This window comes from Ascaphus truei, chromosome 1 (genome assembly GCF_040206685.1).
Source record: "Ascaphus truei isolate aAscTru1 chromosome 1, aAscTru1.hap1, whole genome shotgun sequence".
NCBI lineage: Eukaryota > Metazoa > Chordata > Amphibia > Anura > Ascaphidae > Ascaphus > Ascaphus truei.
This window is the reverse complement of record NC_134483.1, coordinates 149,790,577-149,814,870: the sequence shown is the minus strand read 5'-3', so window position 1 is coordinate 149,814,870 and position 24,294 is coordinate 149,790,577. Positions and strand designations below refer to the sequence as shown.

Below are 24,294 nucleotides of genomic sequence, written 5' to 3'. Positions count from 1 at the left end.
ACACACACACACAGGGACACACACACACACACAGGGACACACACACACACACACACTAGGGGTGGGTGTACATTAGCAGCATGTATAACCCGGGGGGTGGGGCTCACATACCCGCCGGTCCCGGAGCCTCCGCCTCTTCCTCCCCGAACATCAGCCTCCACACCCGCGCGCACCACCTCCTCTCCCCGTGTCTCCCTGTTTCCCGCACTTTCAGCCCCCCCCCCCGCGCGCCGCTACAGTCAGCGGGGGAGCGAGCGCCAGGGACACAGCGGGGGAGCGCCACAACAAGCTGCCTCCCGCCTCAGATCCACGTGGGAGCTGCCGGACAGCTTAGGGAGCGGTCGGACAGCTTAGGGAGCGGCCCGGACGGCTTAGGGAGCGGGCCGGACGGCTTAGGAGCGGTCCGGACCGGCTGAGGGAGCGGACCGGACGGCTGAGGGAGTGCCCTTCACCTCCCCTCACCTCCCTCCACCTCCCCTCCACCCCCCCTTCACCTCCCCTCCACCCCCCCCTTCACCTCCCCTCCACCCCCCCACCCCCTTCAACTCCCCTCCCACCTCCCTCCCTTCCCACCACCTCCCCCCCTTCCCACAACCTCCCCCCCCCTTCCCACCACTTCCCCCCTCCTCCCCACCACCTCCCCCCTTCCCACCACCTCCCCCCTTCCCACCACCTCCCCACCACCTCCCCCCTCCTTCCCACCACCCCCCCCCCTTCCCACCACCTCCCCCCCTTCCTCCCCCCACCTCCCCCCCTTCCCACCACCTCCCCCCCCTTCCCACCACCTCCTTCCCACCACCTCCCCCCTTCCACCACTTACCCCCTCCTCCCCCCCTTCCACCACCTCCACCCCCCTTCCCACCACCTCCACCCCCCTTCCCACCACCTCCCCCCTCTCCCCCCTTCCCTCCACCTCCCCCCTCCCCCCCTCCTCTCCCCCCTTCCCCCTCCCCCCCCTCTCTCCCCCTTCCCCCTCTTCCCTTTCCCCCCCCCCCTCACCACCTCCCCCCCCCTTCCCCCCTCCTCACATCCTCCCCCCCCTTCCCACCTCCTCCCCCCCCCCCCTTCCCACCTCATTGGTCCCTTGGCCCGCCCCCGCACACCTCTCATTGGCCTGAGGCGGAGTGACGGGCCAAAGGACACACGTATACACACACACACACGTAGACACACACACACATAGACACACACACACACACATAGACACACACACACGTAGACACACACACACACACACACACGTAGACACACACACACGTAGACACACACACACACACACACACACACACGTAGACACACACGTAGACACACACACACGCACGTAGACACACACATGTACACGTAGACACACACACACATGTACACGTACACACACACACACATGTACACGTAGACACGTACACACACACACACATGTACACGTACACACATGGAGACATACACACACACAGGTATACACACACACACGTGTATACACACACACACACGTGTATACACACACACACACACGTGTATACACACACGTGTATACACACACACACACACGTGTATACACACACACACACGTGTATACACACACACACGTGTATACACACACACACGTGTATACACACACACACGTGTATACACACACACGTGTATACACACACACACACACGTGTATACACACACACACACGTGTATACACACACACACACATACACACACACACACACACACACACACACACACACACACACATATACACACACACACATACACACACACATATACACACACACATATACACACACACATATACACACACGTGTATACACACACACACACGTGTATACACACACATGTGTATACACACGTGTATACACACACAAACATGTTGTATACACACAATATATACATACACACAATGTATACATACACACATGTATACATACACACACGTATACACAGACATGTATACACACACACGTACACATACACACACACACATGTATACACACACACACACACACATACATACAATGTATACACACACACACTATCCCCAGCACCACCACATCAGCACACCGGTATCCCATGCGGGGAGCACACTGGCATTCTCGGCTCCCCGCCATTCCCAGCCCCCACCAACACCATCAGCACCCACACATCGCCACCTTTGCACCTCCCCCATCGGCACACCCACATCAGCACCAAACCCTCCCAAATCAGCACACGGATACAATCACCATCAGTACAGCCACAGCAGCACTACCACCGCACATGGGCCGCGTTGACCACTCCTCACCCAAATGCCACACCCACACCACAAACATCCCGGGCAACGCCGGGGCTCTCAGCTAGTGATCAAATAAAATGTTCCTATGAAAGAAAGAGCTATAAATGAGACTCGTCACCTCGTGTTCCGGGAAATCTGCCACTCATAAGTAGCTATTAGTCCTCATGGGAAAAACGACTTCTTGTTCTACACATCTCGATAGCAAGCAAATGATGCAGGAAAATAAAGCCACAACAATAGCAGCTTGTAGCAGGAAAGCGACGCAGAAGCTATATATGGATTTGGCCTTACCATGGACAGTGGTGATCCATCTTTCTGACACAGTGCCCACAACGACTGCAGTGATGGGAGCGTTTTGGTCTCATCAGGTTACATTTATTACATAATTCCCACAATTCTTTATCTGCCAGGGAGAAGACAAAGTCAACAGAACAGTGATATATAATAAATATTTTTTAAATACTATATGAAGGTAGCATTAGGGTTGCAAAGCTTAGCAGCTAGTAAAGGGTCCCCCACTCAGTGTTTGGCTGGTGGCTTCCCAGTTTTCCATTCTCTATCCCCTTCCTGTTTTGTTAATGCATCATAAGGGACTTGAGTTAGGATTTGCAGTGCTCTTACATGAAGATGTGTGGATTTCTTTTTAAATGTGATAGGAAAGATGGGGGTTGATTTGGTTTATGATCAGTGTAACACTTACCAAGTCACTTGATCTGTAAAAAAAAAACGTTTTTATTGCGACTGTTCCACTTTATAAAGAACTGCGCGTTCTGAAAACAAAGTACCACTACTGCCACCACGCACTTGGCAACATATTATATGCTGTTACACCAGAGGGATATATATACACACACACACACACACACACACACACACACACACAACAGCCTGGTACATAGATCAATTAACATTGTAAGATCTCTGGGGTTAGGATTTACTTTTCTCTTGTCTGATTTTATGTTTGTTGTATTATAGTTCACTGTATTATTTCAATGTAAAGAGCTGTGTACATTGGTGGGTTACATAAATAAAAATATACATACATTGAATTTTGCAGACACAAGTCCCTGCCCCATACAGCTTACATTATTTAAATGCATGAGGCACAGGGAGATAATGAGATAATGTGACCTGCATATATCACAAGAGATAATGTGACCTGCATATCACCACAGGGAGAGCTGTCAGTTGGATTAGAAAGTCAGCTCAAGGGATCGAAGGTATTGTAGTGTCATTAGCAGCGATCTCCTCTTTGTCTGTATATACCTTGCTAAGTGAGACTAGCGGCAGTTTAACGTTAATGTATGCTTTATTTTAACATTTAAGTATTGTTTAGTGTTCTATTGTTTCCACAGAATACACAAATGCATTACACACTCTAAATATAGATTGTTTTTGAGGAATGGAAGTAAGGAAGCTGAAAACTCTATGGTTGCTATGGTGCTATATTAGCTCAGACTGGCCGAAGCACATGGAAGCATTCTATCCTCATTGTTTGGTAGCCTCTGCTACAGTGGTTATTTGAGTACCCCTTTGTATAGTTTCCTATAAACAAAGCCTAAATGATCACATACATAACATCTGTGACTTACAGTATACAAGGGTACTTGAAAGCACTAGTCCTACATGCATTTGTATTGTACCAAATCAAATACTTCCTCTACAATTCTGATGGTTTGTTTTCGTTTACGATATATTTATTACCTTTTAAAACTCTGGACAGAACAATGGAAAATGGTTATAGAATGTAAAATACAAAGCTTTCTGTTAGAGGATAGATCAAAAAAAACGTAGCCAATGGAGGGGTAGGAATGTTGCAGTGAGTCCGATACTGGGTATGAGATATATATATATATATATATATATATATATATATATATATATATATATATATATGATAGAAAATTAAATAATGCATAGTGGTAGACACATGGAGGGGCTCCGACAAAATTGCTTTGCGTGTATATTTGCAGAAAATTGTAATTGTTTGATGATTTTTGCACTTAAGTATGTGATTTGGATGCTTTTGCGTGCTAATGTATTTTTTGCAATGCTTATGTCAGTATGCAATTTGGGCACTAACCAGTATACAATTCATAGAATATATTGAATTATATTTGACTTCTAAATGTTGACTTCTCTTTACTGTGGTTATTAAAGGAGCAATCCATGCAATATCCTACATGTGTTACAATAAATCAGTTCTGTATAAGAATAATGTATAAAGTATTTTTTTTTTAAATAAACCTCTTAATGACATGTTTATTGCGTTTTAATATACTGAGCATCCTCTGATGTATATAGCAGTTTTAGCCACCTCCCTAGCAGTGCAAGATCTTTGCAACACTTTCCTGTTTGTGATAATTTGTTTCTTTGTTTGGGGGAGAGGAGGAGCGCAGGGGAGTTCAATGATACATGTGAAAGACAAATAAAGCAAATATAGTGCAGACTGTAGATAATGATATATATCACTCTGTTAGCTGTAAAAAAATAGCACTCACAAAACTTATCGTGATTTCAAGCATGTCAGAGATCCATCTCTCTCTGACTGGAGCCCTTGCAATCCACAAATGTCAGGATATCCCTCAATGGATAAGTAAGGTATATGTAAAGAAGAAAGAGCCACAATAGTGCATACTGTTCGACCAATATATTCAATAAAAGTATCAGGAGTAAGTTGAACTCGCATGTTCCAAATAAAAAACAGGCATGGGAGAGAACCGCCGAAATGCAGAAGGACCCCGTCTGAGCACAGCTTCACAGCGTCTCACTCGCACCTCACAGTTGACTTCCGCGTACGTCACTTCCGTGGTCGCGTCATAGGTGACGGTAGAAGCGCAGTCTGTCTCTGGAGTCAGCCCCAATCTTGCCAGTCCTTCAGCTCTCCGGTTCTCAACGTTAACTCTAAGCGTTTCGCTAATTGCTTCTTCAGGAAGCAAGAAGCAATTAGCGAAACGCGTAGAGTTAATGTTGAGAACCCGGAGAGCTGAAGGACTGGCAAGATTGGGGCTGACTCCAGAGGCAGACTGCGCTTCCGCCCTCACCTATGACGCGACCACGGAAGTGACGTACACGGAGGTCAACTGTGAGGTGCGAGACGCTGTGAAGCTGTGCAGACGGGGTCCTTCTGCATTTCGGCGGTTCTCTCCCATGCCTGTTTTTTATTTGGATAGTGGTAAAGTGAAAACAGGCGCAAACAAATAAAAAGTGGACACTGTTAATAAGAGACTAATTGAAAACTTAAATAAGTGAGAAAGTGATAGTAATAAGTAAATACAGTTAATACAGTTTCACCCCCTGCTCTGGAACCCACTGGAAGGGGTAGTCTTCACTCTTCCCACATAGTAACAGCAAAACACACAAAATCCAAGGGGAGCATGGGGGAGAAACAAAAAAAACATTTAAGTGCAGCAGAATGGCAACGTGGAAATAAAAGCCTCCAAGTGACTTGGCTCTAATGAATTGACTACTTACAAGATGTAAGAGTCAAATAGGCAGGGTTGACTCAAACAGTCAGTGGCAGATGGGTGTTGCAGTTTTCATCAGTGGATCAGGTTTCATCAGAGTGGATCAGGTCCTCAGGATGAAGTGCCCCAATATTGAGAGAAAGAAACTGGCATAGCACAGATCACTCAAGGTAAAAAGATTTTATAACAATAAAATAATGTACTCACATTCTAACAATTAAAAACAGGCATGTCACACTGCATTAGTGTAGGAAGACTTTAGCCAGCCAGGCTCACCGTCTCACAACGTTCCCCACTCCTCCGCCTTAGCCTCCGGTCAGCTGTTACACTGTTCCCACTGGCGTCTGACGTCACTTCCGGTTTCGCCGCTCGGTAAGGGCTGGATCTTCCTGCAACTTCTCTGCTGTATGCTCCGCTCTGGATGAGGCTCCCACTCTACGCGTTTTGGCACGTGTTACCGTCGACTTCGTTAGAATGTGAGTACATTATTTTATTGCTATAAAATCTTTTTACCTTGAGTGATCTGTGCTATGCCAGTTTCTCTCTCTCAATATTGGGGCACTTCATCCTGAGGACCTGATCCACTCTGATGAAACCTGATCCACTCTGAAGAAAACTGCAACACCCATCTGCCACTGACTGTTTGAGTCAACCCTGCCTATTTGACTCTTACATCTTGTAAGTAGTCAATTCATTAGAGCCAAGTCATTTGGAGGCTTTTATTTCCACGTTGCCATTCTGCTGCACTTAAATGTTTTTTTGTTTCTCCCCCATGCTCCCCTTGGATTTTGTGTGTTTTGCTGTTTTTTATTTGGAACATGTGAGTTCAACTTACTCCTGATACTTTTATTGAATATATTGGTTGAACAGTATGCACTATTGTGGCTCTTTCTTCTTTACATATACCTTACTTATCCATTGAGGGATATCCTGACATTTGTGGATTGCAAGGGCTCCAGTCAGAGAGAGATGGATCTTGCTTGAAATCACGATACGTTTTGTGAGTGCTATTTTTTACAGCTAACAGGGTGATATATACCATTATCTACAGCCTGCACTATATTTGCTTTATTCACATGTATCATTGAACTCCCCTGCGCTCCTCCTCTCCCCCAAGCAAAGAAATTCAACATCCTGGGACCTGGAACAGTTCCACTTGAGGAAGTTGAGCAGCATTATACACATTTTATGACTATTTCTTCACTGGTTGGTGAAAGGTTTTTGAAGTGTTTTTTTCACATTATGTGGTTTACTTAAATATTTTTGACACGGTCTTATATAATCACTTTTTGAGGCGCCCAGTCCATCCCCCACTCCCCCTTTTTTGTCACATGTGATAATTTGTTGCCAATATTCCCAACAGGTTGAGCTGCAAACGGTAACAATAGATACTGTTACCTTAGTAATATAAGGATTCATTGTAGCTGCTAAGTTATAATCGCGGCCTTACACTGACTGAAGTATTGATTGAAACTGAAAGGCAGCCATTTAGTGAACCCTGGAAAGTAGGATCGTTGCTGATCCATCACGGGAGAACTAATCGATCGGCGCTTTGGTAATTCGTTTTCAATAAAGGTAATCAAAGGCTGCCTGTATTAAAACTATTTTTTTAAAGTGCCTATCGGACTGCCTTTGTGAAGGCAGACGTACAGTAAGATGGCATACGGCGAAGCATCTAAAGAGGGCTAAGAAAAATAACTTGCATACATTACCTATGACTGGGTCCTTTGGGCCATCTCGCAGTTTGCCCGGGTCTGCAGTCGAGGCTCTCAGCAGCGAAACCACGCACAACAGGGAGGTTAAATAGTAAGCTGAAAGAGACCGTTAGAACGCAGGCCATTAGAAGACTTATAATGCATCCACACTTGCAAACACATTTCTTCTAGGATCTGATAAATCAATTGGGATATTAGTTGGAAATAAGTCTAGCTGGTGTCAATTTAAAAGGAACACCTTTGCTCCTCAATCCACACCATTTTTTTTGATATTGCATCAGGAAATTGGTTATCACCTATAATTTTAAACATAAGCCATAAATGCAGCAGGAAAAAAAAAAGAAGCTCATGCCAAGAAAAAGCCATCATGGCCATGGCTATTCTCTTAATCCACTTAACAGCAAGAGGGCCTTGCATTGCTCTGCAATATACTGAAGACCCATCTGGCAGCGAGGGTGTGGTAACTTTGGTCAATAAGAAAACAAACAACATAGTTGGTTACTGGTTAACAGGAGCTGTGACATCACTGGAACATGTGGTTATTTAAACAGTGTGGTTATAGATTGGCTGTCATGAAATATATTCAGTCGCACATATTTCTCAAGGTCAACTGCGTTTGGACCGAAACGGCGTAATACATTAGAAACCACAATTACATTCGACTCTTTATTTGTTACTCGCCATCATTATTAAAACATATAAACATAAGTAAAACAGTTACTTTAGTAGTGTGAATCCTTTACCAATAACACTTTGTTAAATTATATATTATATAAATCCATCCAAATCCTGAAATCCATTTCTACATGGAACCCTTCTAGGCAAATGCTCGCTGTTATATAATATATAATATATGTATATATACGCGAGCATTTGCTTAGAAGGGTTCCATGTAGAAATGGATATCAGGCAAAAGGTGACACATTGTGTGCTCATTTGCATGTCATTTCCCAGAATCCCTTGCTGCAGTGGAAGCACTGTATGCTAGGTGATAATGGTTGAAAGGCAGGGCTGCAGACCAGTCTAAGACGCGAATGTGCTCACAAGTGATATTCTTTATTGGCTGTATGCTAACGGTGGAGGCTTTTTGTCGCCTTTTTCACCCACCATAACTTAAATCACGTGTATAGTGTGTGTGTATATATATATATATATATATATATATATATATATATATATATTTATTTCTTTAATTTGATTTATTTATTTTTTATCCTCTGCGTTAGACTGCCCTATTAAATGCATGAAAAATGACAGCCACTTAAGTTACATATATATTTATTCAATATTCCTTATCAATAATTAAAAGTAATTTAAGTGCAAATCTTAAAAGTTGAAACTACTAGTATCCTATGAGTAGAAATGCATCTGATAATATCACTGCAGGAATCAGTATAATAATTTAGATAAATTACATCACGGAGAGAATTTGAAGAGGTACGACACGTGCATAACCGCTCAACTAATGCAATGAAATATCAATAATGTGGAGCTTTTGCATTTTTATTCCAGGAGTGACAGCTCTATTCCAACTCAAAGTCTTTTCATCAACATTTTCTGTTACTGATGGTGTCGTTCCATGTGTGTTCATGGAATGGCTGACCACAATTTTCTGGGTGTCTCTTAAAGAAGTCGTGCTTTACCAATATATACATAGTATAACAGGTCATTCTTTAAATGATCCACCTGTAGCCTCTAATAATATTAGACCAACAGAGGAAAAATAATATGGATTATAGGAAATAGTTTTTAATTTCATTTTTTAATGCAGTACTGCATGTAAAACGTGTTATCAGTAAGAAAGAAAATGGTCTAGTAAATATAATGATCAAAATATTAAAAAATGAAGCGCTGTATACACGTGACACTTTTTTCTGAATGGTGCATTCATCATAGAAACATCTCCATCTAGAGTTAAAATACACAATGTATTTTTTATTCCATATTAATGTTTGATTACGTTCTGTCTCTTTCATTAAGGGAGGCAATGTAACAGTTGAATACCATGTATATGTAGAAATAAATGTTACAGATAAAAAGTAATTCATGAGCGTATTCCTGCCCCACAGATTGAGCAAAGGATCATTTACTACAGCGTGCCATTTCTTCCCCCTCCCCCCATTACAGATGGATAATGTAGGAGGACGAACCCCAAGTTATACACCGACTTCTGCCACTTACTCCATATGGCAGCAGCTGAAACGTGTCCCTCTTGAAAGCGGGGGAACAGGATAAGCTTTGGAACAAACAGAGTGTTGTAGAGCCAGATACAGACGATGACTCCCACACAGCACCATCCCTGGGGGTCAACAACAAAGTGGATAGGCAGAGCCATGGTTCCCAGTCTCAGGTTACGGTCTGTGCATGAGGAGGGGGAGTGCAGGGACCTGCAGAGAACAAAATCACAAACTGGATAAGTGACAGAACGCAACAAAATCACAAACTGGATAAGTGACAGAACGCAACAAAATCACAAACTGGATAAGTGACAGAACGCAACGAAATCACAAACTGGATAAGTGACAGAACGCAACGAAATCACAAACTGGATAAGTGACAGAACGCAACGAAATCACAAACTGGATAAGTGACAGAACGCAACGAAATCACAAACTGGATAAGTGACAGAACGCAACGAAATCACAAACTGGATAAGTGACAGAACGCAACAAAATCACAAACTGGATAAGTGACAGAACGCAACAAAATCACAAACTGGATAAGTGACAGAACGCAACGAAATCACAAACTGGATAAGTGACAGAACGCAACGAAATCACAAACTGGATAAGTGACAGAACGCAACGAAATCACAAACTGGATAAGTGACAGAACGCAACAAAATCACAAACTGGATAAGTGACAGAACGCAACGAAATCACAAACTGGATAAGTGACAGAACGCAACAAAATCACAAACTGGATAAGTGACAGAACGCAACAAAATCACAAACTGGATAAGTGACAGAACGCAACGAAATCACAAACTGGATAAGTGACAGAACGCAACAAAATCACAAACTGGATAAGTGACAGAACGCAACAAAATCACAAACTGGATAAGTGACAGAACGCGCTTCACCAAGTTCACATTTCAAAAGTTACCAGGGGGCATGCGTCATAAGAAATAAAAACACTTGATACTGATTGCTAAATGTAAAATACGATACAAAGATCAATGTATAACATTGGACACAAACAAGAAAACAAAATATAGACACATATATCAAGGCCACAAATTCAGAACAGTAACCGAATGATTTCAATGAGTTGACAGGCAGACTGAAGACCGTTCAGACACGAAAGAGAACAAAAGCCACGTTTAATATATTACCTCTAATAAATGATAAGGTAGAATAGTTTAGGATAAATGAAAAAATGAAATGTGCATACCTATGTTGTAATTATAAAAAAAAGGATATAGAAGGCAATGATCAATGGCTACAAAAAGTGATAATACATCAAAATAAAAGCAGATTAATGTCAAAATTAAGTGATTTCCATGTAAACCTTCGCCCAGTCCATAGAACAATCCCATTTGTATAGCGAGTTATGAAAACAAGTTCAATCAGCACTTGGTGCAGTTCTCCCCATTATGACCTATTTTAGAAGTGAGCTCCACTTTGGTGCCCTATAAATTGGGATTCTGATTCTCCGATTCTCGCTGTTGATTTTTTTTTTTGAGAAATCAGTGTTTGTGTTTTTCTGGCGGTTTCATGATATATTTTTAAAAATTCTCTGTTTATCTGCGTTAATGGGGAAAACATTACACACCTTTCAATTCAGAGTTTATCTGTGCACTTTTTAATTGTATTTCCATACTTCCTTTGTATCCTCTCTCTGGCTCAGTCACAACAGCTCTAATTCAATTAGATATTATGCTCGTTTTAACCAGAAGTGCAAACTGATCAGTCAGTGGTGTTTGTTCTATGTTTTTTAATTAAAATCCCTACTAATAAAGCCAGACATCTTCATTTCTTTTTTCCTGGCTGCTTTTTTTTTGTTTAGAAGGCCCAAGGCCTGCATTAGAGTGTTCACATGGAGATGCCTGCTGGTTATTCTCACTTCCTCCACTCCACCACGCTGCAGCACAGAGCTGTTTTCCAGGTAGAGTACAAAAGGATCTGACCAGAAAAAAATGTATTCTCTTTATCTTCACAGATACACAGATAATATTTTAGAGCTTTCTCCTATAAAATACTAGCCCATGTAAACCTGCCTGCTTGAGCCTTCCCGGAAGTTAGTAGGTGATTTATAATGAACCGGTTTTGTATTACAAGACTACTATTTACAACCAGAGGTCTGATTAAGGTTATTAAATAGTGGTGTAAGTGCCAACCTATAGCCTCTTAAAATTGCAGGTGGCATTTCTATTTTCATATATAGTATTTATTTTTTTAAACGAGGAAGCATATAAGAGTATTTTTGTGCTTCTTCACCCAAATCTTAATAGTTCTATTTTGATTATGTTATAAACCAGGGGTGCGCAAACTGTGGGGCGCAGCAGTTATAGATGTCCCGGGCTCTCCCCGCAGGCATTTAAATTAAATGCCGGGGAACTGCACGAGGCCTCTATAATACACTTACCTTCCCTTTCAGCGACGCGTCGTCATGGTAACCAGGCGTCAAACGACGCCACGTGGTCACGTTACCATGGCAACGTAACGTCACATGACCCCGCGTGTCATTTGACTGGGCCACCGATTGTGCCTCCTGTACTGAAGCAGGGATATCCTTAAAACCGACCTGTTGGTGGCCCTTGGGGACTGGAGTTGGCCACCCCTGCTCTATCAAGACGAGCTCGGTATGATAACCAATAAATATGCAAGCACAGTGTTTAAATGTGGTGTTTGACTGCATTTGCCAGTTATGCCAAGAATCTTATCTGGCTAATTAGCAACCATTGTCCTTGGCCTGCTTGGGCACGAAGGGACATTCCAAGGTACAATGAAGAATAGAGAGCAAACCATTGTTTTGAAACAATAAGGTAGTTTTTTGACACTAATATATATGCTGTATAAATGATGTGAGGGTGGGTTTTGGAGTTCTGGAGCTTGATGAGTTTTTCAGCTGTTGTTGCTTGGAGGTGTGGCCCTCCTCCCTATGGTTTAAAGCTCACCCGCCCTACTTTTCAATTAGCAGTTGTTATCATGATCCTGTGTATCACAGACCCAGTATGGTCTTTCTTCCACCAGCAGAAAAGAGAGGTGCATGAGAATTCTGCCAGGTAGTGTTAGGACCTGCAGATTGGGCATGCCGTGAAGTGGCTGCAGGCTTATAACCTTTTGGCCAAAGGGTTTAAAGCTGCAGTTCAGTCTTTTTTTTTTAATTTATTTTTTTACTTCAATAGTTTCATGTGGGCAATCTCTAATTACCTAAAGAACTGCATAGCTGCAGGTCAATTCGTTCTCCATGTATTGATCGGCAAAATTTGGTGACATCATTAGTGAAGGGATCTGTTTTTCTTCTGCTTCTTTCTCTCAGTGGAAGCTCATGAATATTCATGAGCACTCCTGCACTGACATGTGCTAGAGGGAGGGCAGGGCTGACAAAGGGGTGTGCCAGAGCTTGTGACAGGACATGAAGGGGCAGTGCCTTAGCAAATGCTTGTTAAAATAGAATACAAGAAAATTGGTCTTTCAAAGTTGTTTTTTTAAAAACAGAAAATGCTAAAAGTATTTTTTCTTACTACAGAACTGATTTATTACAAAAAAACACACATGCAGGATATTGACTGAACTGCAGCTTTAACTAAATGACCCTTACTCATGAGCAGATAAGCACTGAGGTATTGTACTATATGTTGTGTCATTTTGTATGTTGCACTGGCCTTTCTGCTTTTGTTTGAATAAATGTAGCTAGTGTACACTTTCTATAAAAGTCAGTGGGGAAGTTAAAGCTCCCTTCAGACCAATATTTATAATAATCATCTGGCCTCAAACATGCAATCCTGCTCATCAATATATGAATTGTAATAAGGTAACAGCACTGACATAACAAGCCATTAGTACCAGTTTTAACATTTGTTACGTCATTTTATATACGCTTAAACACTTTTCAAAAGCCAAAAAGCACAGCAACAAATATCATACAAAACACTGTACAAAATCGCTTCACGAGGGGCTTGCTAGGTGCTCAGAGGACTACATGTGCAGCGCTTTCGAAGAGACAGTGATCAAAATAAGAATACACAAGGAAAGCCCCCTAAAAATAATTGCAATCGGTGTCCAAAGAGAAAAACTCCAGTTGGGTTTCCCAAATATGTACTGTATGTGGAAGGAGAAGATCAGATCCAGTGTAGCAGCCCTGGGATTCTCTGTAAAAAGTATGCTACAAATATTATAACAGCATGGTTTGGTCACTTCCTGCACTTCTGAGACAAAACCCTCCAAGGAAGAAAAACATAACAAAGGCCTCCTCTGCCACAAGACACCTTCTGGCACTGGGAGAGACCTTAGCTTAGAGCCTATTGACTTGAATGGGCTGCAAGAAGTCTTCCAGCGCTGCCAGGTGTCTTAGTAAATATGGTCAAATATGCATTCTGGGTAAGTCACACTAACCATCACTATCAATGCAATCACCAAAAATACAGGGGGAGAGAAGAAGTGGGTGTTTAAACAGCATTAGAGGAAGCAATGAGGGCGTGCAGAAATATATGTATTACGAATGAGGGCAAAGTTTTCCAAGGTTACTTACACTATTACACATTGTGTAAAATGAAGGTGGAAAGCTTTTACAGTGAAAACTATGTATACATTTTATCTGTAATACATTTGTCAGAGAGAATGAATCCTTAATGCTAATGGCAAGCACATAAAGCAATTTATCCTCGTCTACAAAATTACCTCACATGTGCAGGCCTTGAAAAAAATGTGTTCATATGAAAGGCATTCGTCCAAAATGTGTGGGTGACCTGACACAAACAAGTCTTTCTGCTTTACACAATGTAAAAGTATAGAAATGTAAGCAGTATTCTTTGTAAAGACATTTTAAAAGGGAAATGAAGGATTTCGAAGCACGATCCTTTATTCTAATTTTTGTCCCCCCGAATCTCCTTACAATAAAAATGTAATAAAACCATCACTCCTTATAAAGTGAAAACAAGTCATGAACTGGTTCAAAGTTTAAAATGAAAAGGCAGGCATCTCGGGCAGCTTATTTGAAACAACTTTTTGTCGTTAATAGTGCGTGCCTGAAGGTGGCACATACCCTAGGGACGGGCCTGTTTCTTCTTTCCGACGCCTTAGTTGATGAACAACGTTGAGGATGTTAAAGCTCCTGAACTGAGGATAAATAAATAAAGCCGTGCAGATATGCAAAAAATATCACATGGGCAGCAGTGCCCAGCATAGCTACAATCTTTACTACTGTATGTATGTCTTTATTTATATAGCGCCATTAATGTACATAGCGCTTCACAGTAGTAATACATGTGACAATCATATAAATAACAGATCATGGGAATAAGTGCTTCAGACATAAAAGTAACATTTAGGAAAAGGAGTCCCAGCTCCGAAGAGCTTACAATCTAATTGGTAGGAGGAACATACAGAGACAGTAGGAGGACATACTGGTAAGTGCGTCTACAAGGAGCCAAGCTTTATGCATCAGGTGTATAGGGTTAGCCATGAAGCTTCTCATATGCTTCGTTAAGCAGGTGTGTTTTAAGGTGGTTCTTAAAAGGTGGACAGAGATGGTGCTAGTTAGGTATTGAGGTGAAGGGCATTCCAGAGCTGTGGGGCAGTCAGTGAGAAGGGTTTAAGGCGGGAGAGGGCATTAGATACCAAGGGGGTAGAGAGAAGACATTATTGAGCGGAACGCAAGAGTCGGGATGGTGCATAGTGAGAAATTAGGGCTGACATGTAAGGAGGGGCAGAAGAGTGTAAAGCTTTAAAAGCGAGGAGAATTGAATGTGTGATACGGGATTTGATAGCAAGCCAGGAGAGGGATTTCAGCAGGGGAGGAGCAAAGACAGATTTAGGAAAGTGCAGAGTGATTCTGGCAGCAGTGTTTAGGATAGATTGCAGGGGAGATAGGTGAGAGGCAGGAAGGCCGGAAATCAGGAGGTTACAGTAATGGAACAGGAGAGAATGAGGGCCTGAGTCAGAGTTTTAGCAGTCGAGCAACAGAGGAAAGGGCGTATCTTTGTGATATTGCAGAGTAAAAAGCAACAGGTTTTCGATACGTTTTGAATGTGAGAGGAGAATGTGAGAGAGGAGTCGAGTGTGACACCTAGGCATCGTGCCTGTGCTACTGGGTGAATGATGGTACTTCCAACAGTAATGTGGGAGGAGGTAGTGGGGCCAGGTTTGGGAGGAAGTATGAGGAGCTCTGTTTTTGCCATGTTAAGTTTAAGTTGGCAGAGGGCCATCCAGGGTGATATCTCAGAGAGAGATTCAGAAACTTTAGTCTGTACAGCAGGTTTAAGGTCAGGGGTCGAAAAGTAAATATGTGTGTCGTCAGCATAGAGGTGATATTGGAACCCAAGAGATGTGATTAGGTCACCTAGAGAGAGTGTGTACAGAGAAAAGAGAAGAGGTCCCAGGACAGAACCCTGGGGTACCACCACAGAGAGGTCGATAAAGGAGGAGGTGTTAGCAGAAGAGACACTGAAAGTACGATGGGAGAGGCATGACGAGATCCAAGATAGAGCTTTGTTACGAATGCCAAGAGTATGGAGAATGTGAAGGAGAAGAGGGTGGTCCACAGTATCAAATGCTTCAGAGAGGTTGAGTAGTATGAGCAGAGTGTAATGACCTCTGTCTTTGGCAGCATGGAGGTCATTAGTTATTTTAGTGAGGGCTGTTTCAGTGGAGTAAGCAGTGCAGAAGCCAGATTGTAGAGTGTCTAGGAGAGAATTGGTGTTGAGAAAATGGAGCAAGCGAGAGAATACAAGACGTTCAACGAGTTTAGAGGCAAAAGGCCGGAGGGAGACAGGTCGATAGTTAGAAAGACAGATAGGGTCAAGTTTGCCAATTTTGAGTAATGTATGACTGTTGCATGTTTGAAGGAGGAGGAAAAGGTACCAGAGCAGAGGGGGAAGTTAAAAATGTGTGCGAGCATAGGGATAATAGTAGGAGCAAGAGTTTTTAGGAGATGGGAGGGAATGGGGTCAAGAGGGCAAATAGTAGATGGAGAAGAGGAGAGAAGCATTGCCACATCCTCCTCTGTAACAGCGGAAAAAGTCAAGATAGGCAGGTAGGAGTTAGAAAAAGGTGTAGGATGGGAGGAGGAAACGGGGGATGTTCTGACGTATGGATTGCACCTTTTCCTTGAAATAGTGAGCAAAATCCTGAGGTGAGGAGGAGGAGGAAGAGGCAGCTGAGGGTGGTCTGAGTAGGGAGTCAAAGACAGAGAAGAGTCGGCGTGGGTTAGACTTGTGCGTGTTGATTACATGTTACTTTCTTTAGGAGCTAGTGTGTTGCTTATAACTGATCACCTAATGCAGCAGTCATCCCAAAGCAGTTTTTCAGGAAAAACAGTAGTGGTTGTTTTTATTAACATGCAACAAAAATATATTTGCATTACTTTTTTCCAAATGTGAATGAAAAAGTTAAGGTAATTTATAGTGGCTTTACACTCTGCTACGAGCGAACCACACACTTTTTTTTCACAACAGTTTGACTGTTACAAGACTTGCAGTTAAGTGCTGCAACTTCCTTTTAATTGCAAATAAAGTTTGAAAATACTCACTGGATATTTTCTATTCAAAGGCTAAAATCTTGTATTTAGAACTGGTTACACGTCCAATTGCCGCCTAGCTTTGAGGGGGCATTGGGTGACAGCCGAAACGCAGAGCAATGAAATTGGGTGCAAGCAAAACAGATTTATGTATGTATTGTATGTCTTTATTTATATAGCGCCATTAGTGTACCTAGCGCTTCACATTAGTAATCCACATGACAAACGTATAAATAACAAATAATACAAATAACAGATCATAGGAATAAGTGCTTCAGTCATAAAAGTAACATTTCGGAAGAGGAGTCCCAGCAATAAGCTGTACTGGCCAATCAATGTACTTATTTTCCCCCCCAATTTCTTGAGCTGAGAGGAAGGTGCCTGCAAACTAATGAGTAATTATAATCAGAGGTCACGTATGGTTTAGAAGAAAAAAAAAAGTGTAGTCCCATACTAGAGGACCCACTGGTGGAGGCACTTACAACAAAGTACATGTCAATGGACAAGATTGTTTCTTTATGCTGAAGAAAATGTTAAAATACTACAATGTCTTGCGAACCCTCTGGAGTTATAGGTGCTAACTTAAATAAGCCCAATAACGTTGAAGGGTTCTTACATTTAGAAAGGTCAATTCATAATGTCCACAAAAGTTTAGAACTATTCCCATCTTACACATGAGAAGTGCAAAACGAAGCATCCAAAGTTTACAAAATGGGTGTCCACTCTCAGAAAGCTGTGAACATTATCCAAGAACACACCCTGATGTCGTCTGCGAGATTACAAATGCTTTGGCCAAAGGATTTAACTAAGTGACCCCCACTTATGAGAAAAGAACAGATAAGTATTTTACTATATGATTTTTTATGTTGAATTGGAGCTCTCGTTCTTTCTTTCTGTCTAATATCTAAGAGAAAACATACAGGACACCTACAAGCTCATATTGAACCCCCAAAATAACCACAACATATATATAAGCATATAAGTGTCACAGAGGAGTGCTACTGAGCATGGCAATATATATTTAAAACCAGAGACAGAACATAAAACACAGACAGAGCTCAGTGCACATCCAGTGAAACTCATACACGTACAGTGCCTAAATCTATATGTATAGATATCTATTAAATAAAATGGTCTTTTAGTTTAAGATTTTGGCCAAATTGTTGTAAGCCCCTGAGCCACTGCACGGCAGACCACATCTCAAGGGTCCCTAACACTAATATAAATTCTTAATAACCTGTGCATTACCAGGAAGAATGATTTATAATAAATCTGTCAAAATTTGTTGCATAATATGTATGTTTTACAATTCTTGTTCAGCTGGTCTTAACTGATTGGAGGGTGGCAACCTCCTACCTAATTAAAGCTCACCCCCTGCCACATTTAAATGGTTAAAAGCTCACTCCATGGCATCTCCCACACTCAGGAGAACTTGCTTGCTTGCAGTATGATTGTGACAAATCTAATACAGAGTGCTTTTCCTGGTAATGTACAGGTTAATAAAAGCTTCAGTCAGACTTAGAACTATGCAACTAATTTTGACAGATTATAAATCATTCTTCCTGGTAATGCACAGGTTATTAAGAATTTATATTAGTGTTATGGACCCTTGAGATGTGGTCTGCCGTGTAGTGGCTCAGGGGCTTACAACAATTTGGCCAAAATGTTAAACTAAAAGACCATTTTATTTAATAAATATCTATACATATATATTTAGGCACTGTACCGTGTATGAGTTTCACTGGATGTGCACTGAGCTCTGTCTGTGTTTTAATATCTAAGGTAGCGGTGCGCAAACTGGGGGGCACGAGGCTTTATTGAGGGTGCGCGGCGGTTACAGAGTACCAGTGCCTCTGTTTATTTCTACTAGTGATCAGTTTAATATTAGAAAGAGTACAGGTGCAACAATACAGTTACAAATATATATATTTTGTTTACAAATCCATGTTTAAAACTTAGAATAAAAATATCACTTGTGAGAAAACTCACAGGTCTCAGACAGGTCTGCAACGCTACTTTTAACCATTATCTCTCAGCATACAATGCTTCCACTGCAGCCAGGAATTCTGGGAAATTATCACACTGTCACCTTTTGCTTGAAATCTATTTTAACATGGACCCCTTGTTTGTTTTAAACTTTTAATTCCACTTCCTCTAAAATAACACCACTTTACTAATGTATATGCTTTTCTAAAATTATTTTTTTTTTAAATAATCTTTGCCTCAATTTTAGCAGGTCTTCAATTTCTTAATCGCAACAGAATGACCACTACTTTTTAAGGCAGTGAAACTACTACTGGATTTTTTACAAGGAAATTAGAAGTGGCTTGGCTATTTCTAATTTATCTGAGATCAGTAGAGTTTGTAAGAATATATGGACTATATGAACATATACATATCAGTGTGTGTGTATAAGTATATAATTCTCTAAGGATGTCTGCACATCCCTCTGTGATAGGCTGAACGGCCTGTCACTCACCCAGGGACAGCCAATGGAACTGCACATATGAAGTGCCACATATGAAGTGTCTGTGGGGTTAAAATTGTAGTTGAATTGGAGGTGAAGAATACACAAATTGGACTCTGCACTTCATTATCAACCCTGCAACTGTGAAAACTTGGCTTTCTAAATGCTCTGACAATTTGTTTCATATCTAAAGACTAACTTTAAAAGCTGCTGTTTAACCTTTAGTACTACACTGCTCTCCCATGCCTGATTTATACACCTGCTCTGTCACATCCTTCTCTTCTTATCCTCCAATAACTGGAACACTTTCCTCCTACCTGTCTCCCTAGAACTCATTATGCCCTCCCTATTGCTTTTCCTGTTTTTTGTTTCCTCGCTCCTTTCTAAACTTTTCTGTCCTCTCCAACTTTCCCACTCTCCTATCCACATTTCTTCATCTCTCCTTCCCTCCACCTATGCAAGTGCCCATACACTGCACCACTATGTACACACCTTTCTCAAAAACTTCTACACTTCTCAATAAAAAGCATCCCCACAAATCCTCTTCTCACCTCCTCTTTCTCTACACTCCTCCTCGCTGCTGGGAATCTCTCTCCTAATCCTGGACCCAGTCATATACACACTGCTCTCACCCACACCTGCCTGCCTCCTCTTTCCCTGCTAATGGTGTTCACCCATTTAATTTAATACTGACCAACCTTAAAGCTGCAGTTCAAGTAATATCCTACATGTGTTTTTTATAAATCAGTTCTGTACTATGAAAAAATACTTGTATTTTTAATACATTTTTTTTCTATAGCAACCATTTACAAAGTCACATCCCCTTCCTCTTCTGAGACAGGCTCTGGCTCGAGGCCTGTCCTCTCTCTAGCAATGCACCAATTGTACCTATTTCCTGTCTGGTCACATGATCTTCCACAAGGAACTTTGCATCCTGGGTAATCTTCTGCAGCCCTAACAGTGATATAAAAAAAACCCCGAGCCGAATATTCAGCGATCGATTACAGGAGGACGGATCGATCGGCAATTTAGCTAATCACTTGTCAGTGTGCAGATTGTATTAATGCACATATGGAATATATATATATATATATATATTTTTTTAATGGCAGCTTGAACTGCAGTTTTAATACTCAACTCTCAAAAGAAGCATCCTAATGGCCTGCACTCATTGGTTCTGTCCCACACAGTCACTCCTACTAACCATTGTGGCCAAGCACTGCCATCTACTGCACTTACCCACCGTCAAGTCCAGGCACTACCATCTACTACACATACCCACTATCAAGGCTAGGTACTGCCATCTACTGCACTTATTCCCTCACCTGCATTCTCTGTAAGTCTCCGAACATACCACTTTGATTATAAGGTCTCCGGTGCAGGGATTTCCTTTCCTCTTATCTGACTTTACTGCGCTTATTGTATTATTCTAATTCCCTGTACGGTATTGTCTTTGTAAAGCGCCGAGTACACTGTTGGCACTATATAAATAAATACATACATCCCTCCCCCTCTGTGACTGACTGAGCGGCCTCTCACTCACCCAGGAAAAACCTGGGGATGGAGATTTTACTGGCAGTGGAGACAGCAAGGAGAGGAGACAGCTTAAATGAGTAGGAAGGAGGGAGTGTAGTATGCACAGAGAGGAGCAGACAGTAAGGCGTGGAGAAGAGAGTGCAAAGACGAACAGGGAATGATAGAGGGGGAAGAGAGACCGCAAGGCGAGTAGAAAACAGATAGACATCAAGGAGAGGAGGAGACAGATGAGTAGGAGCAGACACATTAAGGCAGGGAGTGCAAAGAGGGGAGGAGAGACAGAGACAGCAAGGAGAGGAGGAGGGAATGGAGAGCAGTGTGCACATCGGGCAGGAGGGACAGCAAGGTCAGTAGGAGGAAATAGAGACAGCAAGAGGAGAAGACAGATGAGTTGGGAGTGTAGTGTGCACAGAGGAGCGGACAGAGGGGAGGAGGGAGTGCAAAGAGGAGCAGGGCATGATGGAGGAGAGAGTAAGGTGGGGAAGAGGGACAAGAGACAGCAAGGCATTAGAGGGAGGGCTTAAAACAGAGTAATGTTTAATTAATAACCTTTCAGATCTCCTAGATCGGAGTATACGCCGGGTACAGTTACTATGAATTTTAACCCCTTAAGCTCAGAAGACTTCTGCAGTGTTGCATTCCCACCCAGGGTTAATGTAGAGTGGCTTTCTTTGCAATTCATTGTGAACTCTCTGTATAGAAATCAACTAATAAACCTGTAGTGACAAACAAAAGTAAGCTAGAAGTAATACCTTTAATGGCTAAATCGTGGTTAAAAAAAACAAAACGCGTATTTGAAAATGTTTACAAACGTTTTGGTCTGAATGTACTTAGCAGTCGTCTACTATAAGGCTGAGTCCATAGACTGCAGACATGCAGAGGCTGAGGGAAAGTGGGTGCTTTCCCTGCCCTTAGTGCATGCGCCGTCCGGGGGCGGGCCAGTGACGTCACGGAGCTGGTTCGCCCTCATTAGGCGAACCACTCACATGACCGGCCCTCCGCTCCCCTCAGCGGCAAAACTTAAATTGAACTGTCTCCTCCGCACGCGGAAGCGCCTCCTAAAGCCGCTCTCAAAAAGGGTGCCAGGGGTAAGTCCGCTGCCTCAGCGCCATCTGCCTAACCAAGTCCAAAGCCTAATACACTTTACAGCCCATTGACTTTAAGCATCAATACTGCTTTTTTTGTCCTATTTTTATATGTAAAGCATGTGACAATGTATCATTCTTATCTAATCTGGCAATCGTTTGGTGTTCCTGTTATAAATCTATAAAAATCCTGATCGTGTGCCTAACGAAATGGCCGCCTAACTTTGTGCCGCAGTCAGTGAAATGCTGCAGCCGATACGGTATGTAACATTATATGCCTAAGTGGAACACATTATTGTTACAGCTTTCAGAGAAAGAGACAGTCTGCCATTTGGAACACAGCAACAGATCTGTTTGTGATCCTTTGTTGCCAACAAGCAGAGCTCAAAAACGGTGTGTGAGAGCCTGTTTCAAATCAGGAAGTGGATGTGACTTTCTAAATGGTTGCTGTAGCAGCCAAAGGATAATCAGTACATTTAAAAAGAATCATTAAAATGGCATAAGTCAAAAACATTTTAAAAATGCAGTTATCTAATACTACAGAACTGATTATATATAAACACATTGGATTTTTCACATCTTGCAGCTTTAAATAGGCTGCAAGGTGTCTTCACAGCTCCAGAAGGTGCCTAATGGCAGAAGTGCATTGTACATGCGGCCCCTTGTCCCCTCCGGAACTGTTACTCTCTTACCCATGCACTGCATGCTCCCCCAGCAACACAAGGGTTAATTCCTAGAATCACACTCATTGCCATGAGAGGCTTAATCTTGGCAATGCAATAGCAACCCCCATCACTGAAAGGGTTACCCTAGTAGTGGCCTCTGCATGATCAACATTCAACACCCAACCCATGCAGACCCAGTCCTGCCCTTCTCGTGACACAATATCCTTTGTAGCAGCCAAGAGGAAAGAGACACAATCAGTCACCCTGACTGACACTTACTACAAGTAACGTATTAAAATTAAAAGGAATCGCCCCCGGTACCCGACTTCCTATTCCCTGTCCCCTGTGAGCTGCTGATAATGCTGCCCTGTGATGACAACATGCACTGCCAGCTTCATTCCCACACTATGCCCCTTAAACACAGTGCAGCGAGTACACGGGTCAACGAGGAAGATGACGGCACAAACTCACCAGGCTGACACACTGCTCAGACACCCAGCATGGGCTACAACTATAGCTCGCAGCAGCGGGGCTGTGCCGGGGTGCGCTGGGAGGATGTTCCCTGACCCCGCGTGTGTCCCTCTGCTCTGGCTGCAGCCACCGGCTCACTCATCAGTTCTTCCTGATACACCCTGAGCTTCCTCTTCCTGCTACACAACATGCACCGCCCCACACTGACTCAGTGCCTGACAACATGTACACCAACAACAATGCCCATAGTAACAATGTCCTGACTGACAATACATGCACTAACAATGCATAGGTTAACTGACAACACACACTAACAATACAATGCTTGACGGAACCTATCTAACCAGCAATACACACACTGACCACACGCACAATACACAAAACACAGCATACATACTAGCAACACATCCTCATTGTATTGTATTGTATTGTATGTCTTTATTTATATAGCGCCATTAATGTACATAGCGCTTCACAGCAGTAATACATGTGGTAATACAATAAATAACAGATAATATAAATAACAGATCATGGGAATAAGTGCTTTAGACATTAAGGAAGAGGAGTCCCTGCTCCGAGGAGCTTACAGTCTAATTGGTAGGTAGGGAGAACGTACAGAGACAGTAGGAGGGAGTTCTGGTAAGTGCATCTGCAGGGGGCCAAGCTTTATGTGCCATGTGTTCAGAATAGCCACAGTCCTATTCATATGCTTCTTTAAGCAAGTGTGTCTTAAGGTGGGTCTTAAAGGTGGATAGAGAGGGTGCTAGTCGGGTACTGAGGGGAAGGGCATTCCAGAGGTGAGGGGCAGTCAATGAGAAAGGTTTAAGGCGGGAGAGGGCTTTAGATACAAAGGGGGTAGAAAGAAGACATCCTTGAGAAGAACGCAAGAGTCTGGATGGTGCATAACGAGAAATTAGGGCTGAGATGTA

The 24,294-nt window shown here is 42.5% G+C and overlaps 1 protein-coding gene across 3 annotated transcripts in view; it reads right to left on the bottom strand.

The window, feature by feature from the left end:
• The window catches only part of ZDHHC21 (zDHHC palmitoyltransferase 21), a 44,557-nt gene extending 21,022 nt beyond the window's left edge, over nt 1-23,535 (bottom strand). The window contains exons 1-5 of one of the 3 annotated variants that reach the window (XM_075595910.1): nt 23,366-23,535; nt 14,670-14,743; nt 9,642-9,847; nt 7,458-7,556; nt 2,570-2,681 (exon numbers count right to left, since the gene is read on the bottom strand). In XM_075595910.1, coding sequence (XP_075452025.1) covers nt 2,570-2,681; nt 7,458-7,556; nt 9,642-9,795 — 365 coding nt within the window. In that variant the 5' untranslated portion in view covers nt 9,796-9,847; nt 14,670-14,743; nt 23,366-23,535. The remainder of the gene's footprint in view (nt 1-2,569; nt 2,682-7,457; nt 7,557-9,641; nt 9,848-14,669; nt 14,744-23,365) is intronic. The other 2 variants (XM_075595899.1, XM_075595921.1) reach the window with 2 other exon arrangements.
• Between the last annotated feature and the right edge of the window lie 759 nt (nt 23,536-24,294).